This window comes from Mobula hypostoma, chromosome 3, assembly GCF_963921235.1.
Source record: "Mobula hypostoma chromosome 3, sMobHyp1.1, whole genome shotgun sequence".
In the NCBI taxonomy this organism is placed as follows: Eukaryota; Metazoa; Chordata; class Chondrichthyes; order Myliobatiformes; family Myliobatidae; genus Mobula; species Mobula hypostoma.
In genome coordinates this window covers 188,764,179-188,779,748 of record NC_086099.1, presented here as the reverse complement: position 1 = coordinate 188,779,748, position 15,570 = coordinate 188,764,179, and the positions used below count along the sequence as shown (strand labels likewise).

General features: G+C 41.7%; 1 protein-coding gene across 2 annotated transcripts in view; it reads right to left on the bottom strand.

Annotated features, from left to right (window-relative positions):
- apbb1ip (amyloid beta (A4) precursor protein-binding, family B, member 1 interacting protein) overlaps positions 1–15,570 on the bottom strand; it is a 141,893-nt gene that overhangs the window by 82,693 nt on the left and 43,630 nt on the right. Inside the window, exons 1-3 of one of the 2 annotated variants that reach the window (XM_063044266.1) lie at positions 7,412–7,529; positions 5,458–5,541; positions 1,413–1,503 (exon numbers count right to left, since the gene is read on the bottom strand). In XM_063044266.1, coding sequence (XP_062900336.1) covers positions 1,413–1,503; positions 5,458–5,541 — 175 coding nt within the window. In that variant the 5' untranslated portion in view covers positions 7,412–7,529. Of the gene's footprint in view, positions 1–1,412; positions 1,504–5,457; positions 5,542–7,411; positions 7,530–15,570 lie in introns of those variants that run through there. The other variant, XM_063044265.1, reaches the window with a different exon arrangement.

Here is a 15,570-nt window from a genome sequence, read left to right as displayed (position 1 = left end):
CTGATTAAGGATAGTCAACATGGCTTTGTGCATGGTAAGTTGCATCTAACCAATCTTACAGAGCTTTTTGAATGAAGTTACCAGAAAAGTTGATAAAGGCAAGGCAGTGGAAGAGTGTTCAGTCGCCTGTCATTCAAGTTGAGGTAGTAAATTGGATTAGAAATTGGCTTCATAGAAGAAGTCAGAGAGTGGTTGTAGATGGTTGCTGCTCTGACTGGAGGCCTGTGACCAGTGGTGTGCTGCAGGGAACGGTGCTGGGTCCATTGCTGTTTGTCATCTCTATCAATGATCTGGATGATAAAGTGGTTAACTGGATCAGCAGATTTGCGGATGACACCAAGATTGGGCGTGTGGTGGACAGCAAGGAAGACTATCAAATTTGTAGTGAGATCTGGACCAGTTAGAAAAATGGGCTGAAAAATGGCAGATGGAATTTAATGCAACCGTGCTGCACTTTGGGGGGACCAAATAGGTCATGGTGAGTGGTAGGGCACTGATGAGTGTGGTGGAACAGGGGGATCTGGAAACACGCATCCATAATGCCTTGAAAGCAAATAAGGTGTTAAAGAAAGCTTTTGGCATATTGCCCATCATATATCAATGTACTAAGTACAGGAGTTGGGATGTTATGTTGAAATTGTATAAGACATTGGTGAGGCCTAATTTGGAGTATTGTGTTTAGCTTAGCTCATCTGTCTACAGGAAAGATATAGATCGGACAGATAGAGCACAGAGAAAATTTACAGGGATATTGCTGAGATTTGAGCTCATGAGTTATAGGGAAAGGTTGAAAGGTAGGACTTTATTCTCTAGAATGTAGAGAATTGAGGGCAGATATGATAGGGATATACAAAATTAAGAGGGGTATAGATAGGGCAAATGCAATCAGACTGTTTCCACTGAGACTAGTGGTCATGGGTTTAGGAGGAAAGGTGAGAAGTTTAAAAGGAACATGAAAGGGAACTTCTTCACTTGTTGGATCGTAGGAGTATGGAATGAGCTGCCAGTGCAAGTGGTGGATATAGGGTCAATTTCAACAAATAAGGGAAATTTGGATAGGTACATGAATGGAAGGGGCATGGAAGGCTATGGGATTAGGCAGATTAATGGTTTGGCACAGACTAGATGGGCCAAAGGGCCTGTTTCTGAGCTGTAGTGTTCTATGACTCTCTTCCTTCTGTTATAATAGCCTTCAGGTATAATTGACATTTACAATATAGATAACTAGAAGCAGCAAAGGCCTAGAATCAAAAATGATGTTCCTAAAAACGAACAAGCTAGGATTAGAGAAAGCAGAAGCCAAGAGTGGCCAAAAATAAGAGGTCGCACTAAAACATTGCATTCAAAGGCTAACCTTCCTGGATAATCAGTGTTTAATGCACTTCTGGTTGCATTGTTTAACGTGTTCTTACCATTTTCATCTGTAAAACCAATGGAGAAGTTGAACTCCATTTTCTGATTGGCTTTAATGGGTTCAGGTGGATTATCATCCACCCCCAGACTCTGTAAGAAAATTTGAAAAGCAAGCAGTTTATTTTTTTTAAATCACAAAACAACACCAAAAAATGGTATATTGAATACAACATTTTTCTAATGTTAGACTGATTAACATTTGGGTCTTTTAAGTGATAGCAACACACACAAAATACTGGAGGAAGAGGAACTCAACAGGTCAGGCAGCATCCGTGGAAAAGAGTACAATTGGCGTTTCAGACTGCATTTTGTGTGTGTTGCTTGGATTTCCAACATCCACAGATTTTCTCTTGTTTACTATTAAGTGATATATTGCTCACAATGTATGAACTTCTTTGATGCCTTCAGTATTAGTCTTAAACACACCATTAAAAGGAGCAAACAGAAATATGAACAACTTAACGTTTGTGCTACTATCTGAACAGTTTAAACAAAATTTAGGATTGATTACAATAATTCTCACTTTGTTCTTTATAGTTACTTTCTTTGGGGCTGATAATGTTTTGTTATTGTTTTTAGCTGTTTTAGCTGCCAGAGGCTTAAATCACCTTGGGGAATGGACTCTGATAGTATTTAGGCTAACAAGTTAGCAGTACTCGAGGTGTAGTCCTGGCCAGCTCACCAGCAGCAGGCAGTGGAAAACTGGCTGTAATCAATGCAAAGCTGACTGCAGTGCAGGTCTGGGGAGCCTGTGTAGGAGTGTACCACATGAGAGATCAAAACCCAGGGTTACGGTTACTTGGAAACATGAGGTGGGCCAGACTAACTTGTCGGAAGACAAGCAGCACTCCAGCTAACTCTGAGCCCTCTCCCTCCCCACCCCTTCCAAAGCATTTATTAAAAATACACCTTTTTCTTACACATTTAGAGTCTGCTGATAAGCCTGCCTGTAAAAAGTGACCAAATGTCAGGATGTACCTTGACCGATAGAAGGCAGTAGACTTCAATCATCCTGCCCAAAAGTCCATTAAGAACATCTTAGAGACCCATAATTGACATAGAGCTCTGATGTCTGTATTGAAATATAACGTCTCTATAATGATGCCCATTTCAGGATCCTCCTGTGGGGATCATATTGTGTGGGGCGCTTCCAGCTTTCAGTGGGTGTGGGCATCACCTACCTTTAATCCATTGCCACTCTGTTCTTAGCAAGTCAAGAAGCACCTACAGGAAGGAGTAAACAGACGACGTAAAGAGTAATCCAGTCCTGATGAGGGGTCTTGGCCCAAAACATCGACTCTTTACTCTTTCCAATAGATGCTGCCGGGTTTGCTAACTTCCTCCAGTATTTTGTGTGCGTTGGTTTAATTTTCATCATCTGCAGGTTTTCTCATGTTTGTGATATCACACTGTTCTTGCATGGTGATAGGATACGGGTGGGATGCTAGGGAGAATAGGGTAGATGGTAGTGTTACTGGGCAAGTGTTGGAGTGGGAAATGAGGAAGAAGAGATAATGTCACAGCTCAGAATGCTAATCCAGTACTGGAGTAAATGAATATTCTGGTTTATACTGCCTACTGCAGCAATACGTTGAAAGCCCGATCAGATGGCATTTAGAATTAAACTAGTTGCTCTTATCAGTGACTTAATTTTGAAATTGGAAACAAAAGACAAACTTTATTGTAATTTGTAGATTAAATAATAGTGCATGGTTTGAATTGAAAACGAAATTTCAATTAATTTGTTGGTTACTTCAGGCTGCCTTGTGCTCATTCTAAGTTATTTAAAGATCGAACCCTTTGTTTCCATTGAGGAAGAACGGAAGATGGCTAAGCACCATGCTACAGGTTTTATTTTTCTTTGCCCATTATGCTGTGGAACCTAGTCAAGCTTTACACAAGGACACTCTAAACAGATGTGTAATAGAACTATTGAAAGACCCTGATGCACTCAGCTGATTGGGGCAATAGGGGAGCACAATGCAGTATTGAGTGTTTCTTTTTTTCTCCAGTCCTGCCGAAAGGTTTTGGCCCGAAACGTCAATAGTACTCTTTTCCATAGACGTTGCCTGGCCTGCTGAGTTCCTCCAGTGTTTTGTATGTCTTGTTTGGATTTCCAGCATCTGCAGTTTTACTCTTGTGTTTGAGTGTTTAAGCACTGACTGCTGATTCTAATGTAACCAGCAGCTTCCACTTTCTCACTTCCAGCGACAGTGTCGTTCAACGATTAGTCTCACTGTTGGTTCAGGTTTCCCAGCGTACTTGGTCAGTGATTCAATTAACTTTAAAGAAGTGAATGAGCTCACCTTTACTGCTTCGTTTCACTCTACCCTGTTACTTTCTCTGAAGTCATATGATTTAAAATGTGACTTCATAGCGTTTTATTTCTGGGAAGTAAATAGTTGATCACTTTGCACTAAAGTAGACTTTTGTTTTGCTGTAATTGCACATTTTTAGTAAAAAATTGTTTAATTATTCAGCACCTCCAAAATCTGTGATTACTATCCCTTCTGGAGGGGCAATAGATGTGTGCATTTTTTATACCAAGTTCTCTGTCCAATTCAATGAGTTTGATTATACAATCAATACTGACAACTGACTGTACTCTGTCTGCAACGTTCATTCTATTCACTTCAGTGGAACTGATTTTCAGAGACAGAGAGCAATGAACTGTCATGTTATATGGTGCACTAAATGTATGAATTTCTAGGCAATGTTTACCTTTCTATCATCATCAAAATCCATAGATTCCCTTCTGATTCTTGAAGGAATACCTTCAGTACTAGCTCTCTAAGAGTTTGAGAAGGGTCACTACTAACTACTTAAGTATTCCATGCAAAAGCCTTAACTCAAGAATGATTTTTGCTGAATTACAAGGATAAATTTGTAAATATTTCCACTGGTTGTGAGTTATTGCATTGAACTACAGGCGCGCGGCCAAGTGGTTAATGCAGTCGTCTGGTGATTTGAAGGTCACTAGTTCGAGGCTTGGCTGAGGCAGCGTGTTCTGTCCTTGAGCAAGGCACTTAACCGCACATTGCTCTGCGACGACACTGGTGCCAAGCTGTATGGGTCCTAATGCCCTTCCCTTGGACAACATCGGTGCCATGGAGGGAGGAGACTTGCATCATGGGCAACTGCCGGTCTTCCATACAACCTTGCCCAGGCCTGCGCCCTGGAAACCTTCCAAGGCGCAAATCCATGGTCTCATGAGACTAACGGATGCCTATTAACAGGACAATAGAGATGACCTGAGTACTCCCTAAGCATCTCTTTACTGCCACTGACCTCATGGATATAAATGACATCTAGAGACCTGAATATTTTCAGAATCTGTCCAAAAGCATTTTTTTTTCTTTTCTTTCTGACAATGGAATGTTTGGGGAGGGTGGAAGAAGCTTAATCTGAGTCAGACATACAGAAACCTCAATAACTGACTGAAATGCTCTGTAATTATTTTTATGTTGTGAGTCTATGGGCAAAATGTGATGTTGGATATTACTAAACTGGACATAAACATTCTGATGAAATGCATAAGGAAGCTGGAACAACTCGGTGGGTCAGGCAGCATCCATGGGGGGAAACGCACAGTCAACGTTTTGGGAATATTCATCAGAACAGTCTGAAGAAAATGGAAAATAATTTCTCAAAGGAATAGTAGCCACCTAATTTAATCCAACTCTCCATTAGGACTGATAAAGAGTCTTGGCCTGAAACGTTGACTGTTTACTCTTCTCCATTGATGCTGCCTGGCCTGCTGAGTTCCTCGGAATTTTCTGTCTTGCCAGTGATATTAAATCTGATTCTGATTCTGAACTCTTCTGTTTCTTTTTTCCTGCTTGCATCAAAATTTAAACCATTTTCCTACGAAGAGGACATCTCGACATCTCTTTGAGGTTTATCTTGTCTTCACTTGCAAGCAAAACATAAACATTTCAATGCATTATTTCTCTCCTCAATGCTGGACTCTTCCTGCTGCTGTCCAATCACCTGTACTTGGTTTGGTCCTTCGCTAATGTAAAGAACAAATGAAGTACAACCAACCTGTGTCAGCAAGTCCATTTCTCCCAGGAGATTGCTGAACATGGCATCGATGTCATCACTGGCATTGCCTCCTCCGGGCTCCATCTGTAAAAGAATGAAGCAGACATTGATATAGGGAGCTAAATGTATTGCGTGAAATAGAAAATTTACACATAGGGCCACCATTGCGGTTCATGATTGTGACTGCAACCATTTGAAATCATTGCTTTGAGAGACTGATTGTGGTTTAGGAAAGGTACGCTGATGAGGAAGTCTAAGAGAGCTGCATTTGAATTGCATCTGGATTACCCAAACACTGAAGACTGGGCCAAATGATGGAAACTGTGATTTACACAGATGGGTGTCATCTGTCAGCACAGACATGGTGGGCAACATGCTGCGTGCCCCTATGACAAGTCAAGAGTTGCTATTGCTGACCCTTCAGTGATTGCTGGCTATTGGTGGGAGAGCAACCTGCAATCAGGAGGCCTGGACTGATGTTCATGATCCTGAAAGCCAGAGTGGCCATTGGCTTTCAGGGTTGTGGGGAAGGTGACGGATTGAGGCTGGGAAGGTTGAAAGCATCCTTTAGACCAGGGGTTCCCAACACTCTTTATGCCATGGTCCAATACCATTATGCAAGTGGTCCGTGGGCCCCAGGCTGGGAAACCCTGCTTTAGACTATTTTCCAAAAGAAGCAATTACCCTGGGGAGCCAGCAGCTCCAGCTTTGCCTTCGTGTCTTCCAACCCTTGTCAAACCCAGACAGCTACAGGAAGATGTGAATCCTCTTCCCAATTCTGCTGTAGGACCCCAACTTAAAATTCTCATATTCCATCTTTCAATACTGTGAAACTGGCTATGACTAGCAAGTTAGGATCAGGTTCCTTGGATTAGATTTTTGGCCCTTACCCACTTAAAGCAGGCACGGAGATTGCATTGATATTGAGGCTGTAAGCAACATCTCTCACCACAGACACTTCCTGAGATTGAATATTTCAAGTATTTCATGAAATACAGAAGGATCCCACCCACCCTGCTTATGGACTGTTAGCCCACCCCATCAGGGAAGAAGCTGCACAGCATCCACGCCAGGACACCAGACTCAAAAACAGTTACTTCACCCCAAATGGTCAGGCTAATCAACACCCCCCACCACTACATAACATCACCTAGCACAGTTGTATGTGCATACAATCAGTCTGTGTATATAACTGTTACTTATACTGTACATTGTACTTAATAGGATTGCTTTTTGTATTTATTCTGTTTTGTTTTCTTTTTTTATTATGTTCTTTGTGCTTCTTTTCTATGTTGCATCAGATCCAGAGTAACAATCTTGGATCTTGAACTTCCAATCTTGTATTTTCTGGTTTTCTTTCAGATTTTCAGCAGCCTCAGTATTTTGCTTTAGTTCATTATAATATGCTGATGGTTGGGATATCACCATGGGGTGATAAAATCAAAAATAACCATGAATTAGAAAATTAACTGTGGCCCAGTTGCAATAACGTTGTGCTCAGGAGCAGGGTCGAGAAATGATGAATTGGCTCATCTCTTCTGTCAAAGGCAAGTGGTCTTCAGAACTGCAGTGAAAGAAGTGTGTGATACCTAGATAATAATTCAGGTCATCTATGAAATCGACAGATAGCTGAACTGCACACAAGAGCTGAAGGCATTCAAAGGAGTTGTATTTTTACAGTTCTGAGCATATTATTTGTGCTCCACCCTTGCCTTTATCCTGTTGTTACCTATATCAACATGGTTCTTTTAAGCGTTTTGTGCAACGTATAAGAAAGGAGATGAAAAAGCAAAAAGTGGAAGGATATATAACATAGCTTCTGTATGAAAATAACTTCCGTGACATTTGACACCAGACAGTGTCTGAGCGTGACTCTTGATCGCAGCCAGGAATCTATGTTTCATTGATCAATAAAAGCAGAAAGCAACAGTAAAAGGGAAAAAAATAATCTCACCTTCAGATGCAGTTCAGTAATTATTCACAGTCACATCACAGAATTGGTATGAGTTGCCGGTCTCAATGATAAAAGTTTGAGAGCAGTTTGAGAAACGGCAATTTAATGCACATTTCTCCAACAGTTTGCACTGTTTAATTTAGGTAAACACACTCTGCTGAAGCTACTGCATTTCTTCCAGCGAGATGACAAGCTAGGACGTGGGTAAAGAATGTAACATCGAAACTCAGGCAGGCTTGAACTACTGCCACGTTCCAACAAGCAGAAGTGAAAAATGCCTTCTGCACAGAGGATGAATACAAAGTGTTTCAGTTCAGTGTGGTTTAGTGATTGGATTGGGATCATCACTTATACATGTTACAGCAGGCAATGCCTTGGCTTTTTTCTCTTAACTAAGCAAATGAATTAAATGTAATAATGTAAATGAGGAAACGGGAGAACTAGAAGTGTTAAGTCAGAAGTTAGGTGTTTTAAAACCTGAATTAAATTTATATCAATTGTGAAATGGCATTGCTAAGTAATAAGTCACTTATGTTTCAGAGATATCACAGGTCTCATTTCAATTTCCACTCCTTCCTTCTCCCAGACCTCCTTTCTGAATTGCATGTGGTTATGTACACTTTCAAAATCAGAGGTCGGTTACAACACTATTATCCAGCCTATGCTGGTCATAAGACATACTGCAGGAATAGAATTAGGCCATTCAGCCCATCGAGTCTGCTCCACTATTCCATCATGGTTAATATATTAACCCTCTCAATCCCATTCTCTTGCCTTCTCCCCATCAGAGGCTGAAACAAAGGAGATTTAACTGAAGGTATGAGGTTCTGTCAGTCCTAAATAAAAGATGAAGGCAGAAACCATTTCCCTTAGTTATGAAATCAAAACTAGTAGAAAGAACATTGTAAGCTGAGATACAAAGTACATAAAATTGTGAGAGGCTTAAATAGGGTAAGAGCTTCAGAGTCTTTTTCCCAGTCAGTACAGTACAGGATTCTGGGTGACAAGATGAACACAGAACACCAATGAATCAATGAGCATGGATCAGAACATAGGACTGTGTCAGAAACGCAAGAAATTCTCCAGAGGGGCAAATATAAAACACTGGAGGAACTCAGCAGGTTAGGCAGAATCTATGGAGAGGAATGGAAAGTCAATGTTTTGGGCCGAGACCCAAAATCATTGGGACTGGAAGGGAAGGGAGAAGAAGCTTAAATAAGAAGGTGGGGAGGGGGAAAGGAGTAGAAGCCAGCAAGTGATAGATTTCAGATTAAATGGATCATAATTTGTTAAGTGTTTTCAGGGAAGGTTTCTCAAGCAATATGTTGAAGGCTGTAATAAAGAGGGTGTAAAATTTGAACTCCACCAGGTAGGGTAAGTGGCTGATGTGTCAGTGGGGTGGTACTTTGGAGCCAGTGACCATAATTCTATTAGCTTCAAGATTGTTACAATAAAGGATAGAACTGAAATTAGGTCTTAAATTGGGGGAAGGCTAATTTTGCTGGCATCAGACTAGAACTTTCAAATGTCACTTTGAAACTGTTTCCAGGTAAAGCAATGTCTGTCAAGTGGTAAGTTTTTATCAGTGAGAAGAGTTCAGATCCAGCATGTACTTGTTCGAGTGAAGGGCGAGTCTTGCCAGATTAGGGAACCCAGGTTGATGAGGGATATTAAGGGTCTTGCATCCAGCACTCAGGTACATAACCCAAGAAGTGTATGCCCAAGGACAATATTAGGCACGTGGGCTTTGGAAATAACCTCCATTGTGCTGGTTGTTCAGATGCTCTGGCTCCTGGATTAGGCCGAATTTGATGTGTGACGTACATACAGATGGGCTGCATTTGGAGAGTAGGCCCTGGCTGACATCCACACATAATGGAAACATGCAGAGTACGTAGATTTCAGCAGCAATCCTTTGCAATGCTGCTCAGATAAAACTCCTGTCAAACTGGACTTCCATGAGCAACTGACACTGTTTACTATTTGCTAAACATGCTGTTTGTATTTTTGGAAAGCCTAATGTTTAGCAGCAGGAATTGTCACCATCTTCGCTACTTAAATGTATCATTAGTTATACACAGGTGAATGATCGGAGAAGGTGGCTTGTAAGGTGGTGATGCTTTTCAGTATGTGGCTGAGACTGGAGTTACAGAATACTGAGACTCAGGTCATTTAACTACCAAAATGTATATAATGTATACAGAAATGAGGCAATGTTTCTTCCAGCCAGGGTGTAAAGTATATAACACACATAACAAATGATATCTTATGAAGGTAAGGATAAAATTTACAGATGAATCACACATAACCCAACATGCATTAATATTAAATATAGTAAGCTCCAGGACAGATTAACCAGAAACACTTTAAGTACGATGCTGCCAGGGGTTCAGAAGCCTAATGGCATGGGGGAAGCAACTGTTCCTCATCCTGACGGTTCCTGTTTTTATGCATCGTAGTTTCCTGCCTTAAGGTAGAAGGTCAATGAGGATACTGGATGGATAGGTGGGTGGGATCCTTAATAATACAAAGGGCCCTGCATATGCAGCGCTCTTGCTAGATGTCCCCAGTGGATGGTAGGGAGACCCCTATGATCCTCTTAGCTGTTCGCGCAGTCCTTTGTAGGGACTTCTGGTCCAATGTTCATACACGGTTGAGGCAGGTACAATAAGAACATTTAAAACACATTTGAACAGGCACATGGATGGCAAAGGTTTAGAGGGATATGGGTCAAATACTAGCAAATGGGACACGCTTAGGCGGGTGTGGAAGGGCCTGCTTCTGAGCTGTGTGATACTATGAATTGTAATATTGAAGTTACCTCTAAGTTTAGGCAAAACTACTGGATAGGAAGGTTTCTGGTGACCATTGATTTAATTCTACAATGAGATGGGGGAACGAGAAGATGGTTGCTGAGAAAGGCTATCTGCTTCGGTTGAGATGCAAGTGAGGCTGGAACCATGTAGGATTGCAGCAATTCCCAATTCATAAGGGACTAATGTGGAAGGATGTCCTGCTTACCCAGTGGTGTGCTCTCCAGAACCTACAGCCACAGATCAAACCCTGCTCTCAATGCAAATGGACATGATGGTTACTATGATTATTTTTTCACTTGAGTGTCTTTTCAGGCTGGTACTGAATGCACAAACATATCAAGGACAACAATATTAGGGAGGAAGTGGAGGTTATATTTAACAGAATCAATTCATCTGTTTCTCACTGAGTGGAGAATAGCAGGAATCCCCCAGGATTATGAGATTTCTTAGTAGTGGCAAATGTCATCTCTTGCATCCACATCACCTTGAGGTGTCACACAACAACCTGGAATATCTGGGAATCACAAAGCATTTCATTATCTGAATGTCCAGCTGTTCAATGATGGTTAATGCCTACAATGCAGAGTGCAGTTTTGACTCATTCAAGGTGGAGGTCACTCAGTTCCTTGTACCTGCTCCACCCTCAATAAAACTCTGGTTGATCTAATTGTAAATCCAACTCTACATTCACATACACCTTCAACTTTGGATTCACTACATGTACCTGATTTGTGATTGTTAAGCAGGAGATAAACCAAAGACCAATGTGGTCTATGTAACTCAATTGCTCCTTGATCCATCTTGTAATAATTAAACTAAAATTTGCTGGTTCCCCAAAGCTTTCCTTCCTCAGGTAGAACACTTTAGCTGATAACCATTGTTACCACATGATGACACCATTAATTCTTACTCCTTCCTGCCTGGTGAGATAGAACAGCTGCTATAGTTGTACCATTACAGCACATGTCTTGTATCTTTTGTTCCACATTTCTGATTCACATATTCTGTTTGTCAGAGTGAAAGGTGGTGACTTTGGAACAATAACTATCCTCAGAACAGCTGGCTGAGGATAGCACATCATAGTCTACACATAAGAAGGGAATACATGTACAGAGAACCCCACTACCATCAGTAATGTTTCTGAGGAAGCCATTAGTCTCCTCAGACAACGACTCTGCTAACATGACTAAGGGCAGTCTCTGTGCAAGTCATACCCTAAAAGATATAGAATAGAATATTCTTGGGCCCATTGAGTTAGAGTCAACATCAAGCACTCATTTACCATCACCTTGCTTATTCCCTCCACATTCCCATCAACTCTCTCCTGATTGTATCACTCACCAACACACGAGGGGCAACTTACACCCAGTGGTCACTTAATTAGGTACAGGAGGTATCTAATAACAGTGGCACTGAGTGTATATGGCCAATGAACACACCAGCCCCTGCCTTTGGGATGTGGGGCTCTGAGGAAAAGATGGTGGTCAGATGGCAGTCCACTCAGTCGCAGCGGCTTCTACGGGGCCAGGCAAAGTGTTGCTGTCTTTTTTTAATGTATTTTTTATGATGGCAAGACCTTGCTGGACATTAAAAACTTAAAGTATTGCAGGCCTACCCCCATCAGCGAATTGCTTATTGGCAGAGAAGGAACTGGACGGTGCAGATTGTATCAGTGGGGTGTTGGTGGAGTCAGGGCGTGAAGGCGGTGAGTAACAGAGAGTGATCATCTTAGTCACTTTTCTTGTGATCTTGTGACCCTGTCGGACACTGTTAATATGGAAAGCTTCAAGTCCGAGTCACTAACTTATTGGTGGACGGTCGGGGGAGCAGGTGTCCTGAGTCATTGCAAGGACAAGGCCTCAACTAGAGGTTGATAGATTCTTGACTGGTCAGGGCATGAAGGGATATGGAGAGAAGGCAGGAGATTGGGGCTGAGAGGAAAATTGGATGAGCCACGATGAAATGGTGGAGCCGACTGGGTGGGCTAAGTGGCCTAAATCTGTTCCAATACGTTATGGTCAGTTTGCGATGTCACCTGTTTACAGTTGCCCAGGTGAAAGATGTTGGAGTTGAGGGTTGTGTAGTGTGGCATCTCAGCTGGAGTCAGTGCTGCCCCCTGTGTTCACTTGGCAGAAGGCAAGCTATATTGAGTTCGACTGCAGACTACTGCAACATTCATGGACACAGGGTCTTGGACTTTATTTTTTTGTATGATGGTATTTTACTGATATCTTATATGTTCATATGTGCGATATGTGCCTTGTGCTGTGTATGACTGCTGGTACTGTGTTTTGAATTTTGGCCCCAGAGTTACGCAGTTTCATTTGGCTGTATTCATGGGTAATCATGTGTGGTTGAATGACAATTAAACTTGAATTTGAAGAATCCTACTGGTTACGAGAAAAACCTGTCAACCTCACATAGAGATCACTAAGGGTCAGGATTGAAGCTCGGTTACTGGAGACGTGGGGCAGCAGTTCTACTGGATGCACACCTCTGCTGTTAATTTAGTCACAATGTGTGTGACAGTCAGACCAGCAAGAACATAAGGAACAGAAGCACAAGTGGACTTTTCTCCCTTGAGCCTGCTCCATCATTTGGCAAGGTTATGGTTGATCTTCTACTTCAAGAACCCCATCTTCTATCTCATATCCCTTTAATCCATTGAGACCCTAATTCTCTCGTATCATTGCAATAACAGACTTCCATGGTAGAAAATTTGAAAGGACCACTGTGCTTTGAAGGAGAAATTTCAGTAATAAATGGCCTATTCATTATTGATTGCAGGATCTCAATTCCTTGGCCAGGAGAAAGATCTCTGCAGATACACATCAAGCTCACGATAAATCTTGCACATTTCAGTAAAGTCACGCATCCCATTTGTTGAACCTCTTACTGCAGACACACCAAATGCAGTAATCTCATGAAGCAGTCTGGTGAAACTTTGCTGAATGATATGAGATCAAAACTGTACACAAGACAGCAGGTGTTCTTAGCAAAGCTCTATCTATTTGTAATATGTCATCTTTACTCTTTACACAAATCCTCTTGCAATATAGGCCAACATACCATTTAGATTCCTAGCTAACCGCTGCACCTGTTGGCATGTACAAAATGCACAGTTCCATTTGAGTGTCAACTACAATACTCTTTTACTACTTAAAGACGCACAGCACCTCTCTTTTATCTACCTAAATAGATAACATCACATTCTCCCCTCTGCCATTTGTTGCATGCTCACTTGGCTTGTCCTTAAACCCATGAAACCTCCTTGCATCTTCATCACCTCTGAAAGGAACACAAGAAACAGGAGAAAGAGTGGACTGTTTGTCCCTCAAGCCTGTGCTGCCATTTGTCAAAATCATGGCTGATTTTCTATTTCAGATCTATTTTCCTGCACGGCCCTTTTCCCTTCATCTCTGCTTTGAATGAACTTAATGGCTAAGCTTCCATAGACCTCTTGTGCAGAGAATTCCTAGAAGAACCACCACCATCTGTGAAGATATTTCTCCTCCCCTCAATTTGAAATGGCTTATGGTTTAATTCTGAGACCGACCCTTGCTTCTAGCTTCATTACATTGAAACACAGAGTGAGATGTGTCATTTTGCATCAATGAGCACAGCTCAAGCATTGTAATGGGGGAAGCCCACTAACGCCGCCACCCTTCTGATGCTATCATAGCATGGCCACAACTTGCTAACCCTACCGTATGTCTTAGCTATTCTTTGCTGCTTTGAACAGCAGTGGCTGGAGTTTCTAGGGGTGATATGGACTGTGCAGGATAGATACACCCCAAAGACAAAGAAGTATTCTAAAGGGAGGATGAGGCAACTGTGGCTGACAAAGGAAGTCAAAGGCAGCATTAAAGCAAAAGAGAGGGCATATAATCTAGCAAAAATTCATGGGAAGTGAAAGGATTGGGAAGCTTCTAAAAAACAGCAGAAGACAACTAAAAAAACATAAGGAAAGAAAAGATAAAATATGAAGGTAATCTAGCCAATAATATCAAAGAGGATACCAGACATTTTTTCAGATATATAAAGTGTAAAAGAGAGGTGAGAGTAGATATTGGGCTGCTGGAAAATGACACTGGAGAGGCAATAACGGGAAACAACGAAGTGGCAGACGAACTTATTAAGTATTTTGTGTCAGTCTTCACTGTGGAAGACACTCCCAGTATGCCAGAAATTTGAGAGTGTCAGGGGGCAGAAGCGAGTGCAGTTGCTATTACCAAGGAGAAAGTGCTTGCAAAGCTGAAAGGTCTGAAGGTAGATAAGTCACCTGGACAAGATGGACTACATCCCAGGTTTCTGAAAGAGGTAGCTGAAGAGATTGTGGAGGCATTAGCAATAGTGTTTCAAGAATCCGTAGATTCCAGAATGGTTCCGGAGGACTGGAAAATTGTAACTGTCACTCCACTCTTTGAAAAGGGAGGAAGACAAAAGAAAGAAAATTCTAGGCAAATTGGTCTGAATTTAATGGTTGTGAAGATGTTGGAGACCATTGTTAAGGTTGAGGTTTTGGGGTACTTTGAGGTGCATGGTAAAGTAGGTCAAAGTCAGCATTGCTTTCTTAAGAGGAAATCTTGCCAGGCAGATCTCTTGGAATTCTTTGAGGAAGTATCAAGTAGGATAGACAAAGCAGAGTCAATGGATGGTATCAACTTGGATTTTCAGAAGGCCTTTGACAAGGTGCCACACATGAGGCTGCTTCACAAGATAGGAGCCTATCATAATACAGGAAAGATACTAACACGGATAGAAGATTAGCTGACTGGCAGGAGGCAAAGAGTGGGAATAAAGGGAACCTATTCTAGTTGGGTGCTGGTGACAAGTGGTATTCCGCAGTGGTCAGTATTCCTACTGCTTCTTTTTGCGTTACAGGTCAACGATTTGGATTACAGAATTGATGCCTTTACTGCTAAGTTTGCACCTGATACAAAGATAGGTGGAGGGGCAGGCAGTGTTGAGGAAGCAGGGAGTCTGCAGAAGGACTTGGATAGATTAGGAGAATAGGCAAAGAAGTGACAGATGGAATATAGCGTTTGGAAGTGTATGGTCATGTACTTTGGTAGAAGGAACAAATGTGTAGACTATTTTCTAAATGGGGAGAAATGTCAAAACTCAGGGACTTGGGATCTGTGTGCATGATTCGCAAAAGGTTAACTTACAGGTTGACTTAATGGTAATGAAGGCAAATGCTGTTAGCATTCATTTCAAGAGGACTAGAATACAAGACCAAGGATATGATGCTGTCTTTATAAGCATTGGTCAGACCACAATTACAGTATTGTGAGCAGTTTTGAGCTCTTTATCTAAGAAAAGAGTGCTGGCGTTGGAGAG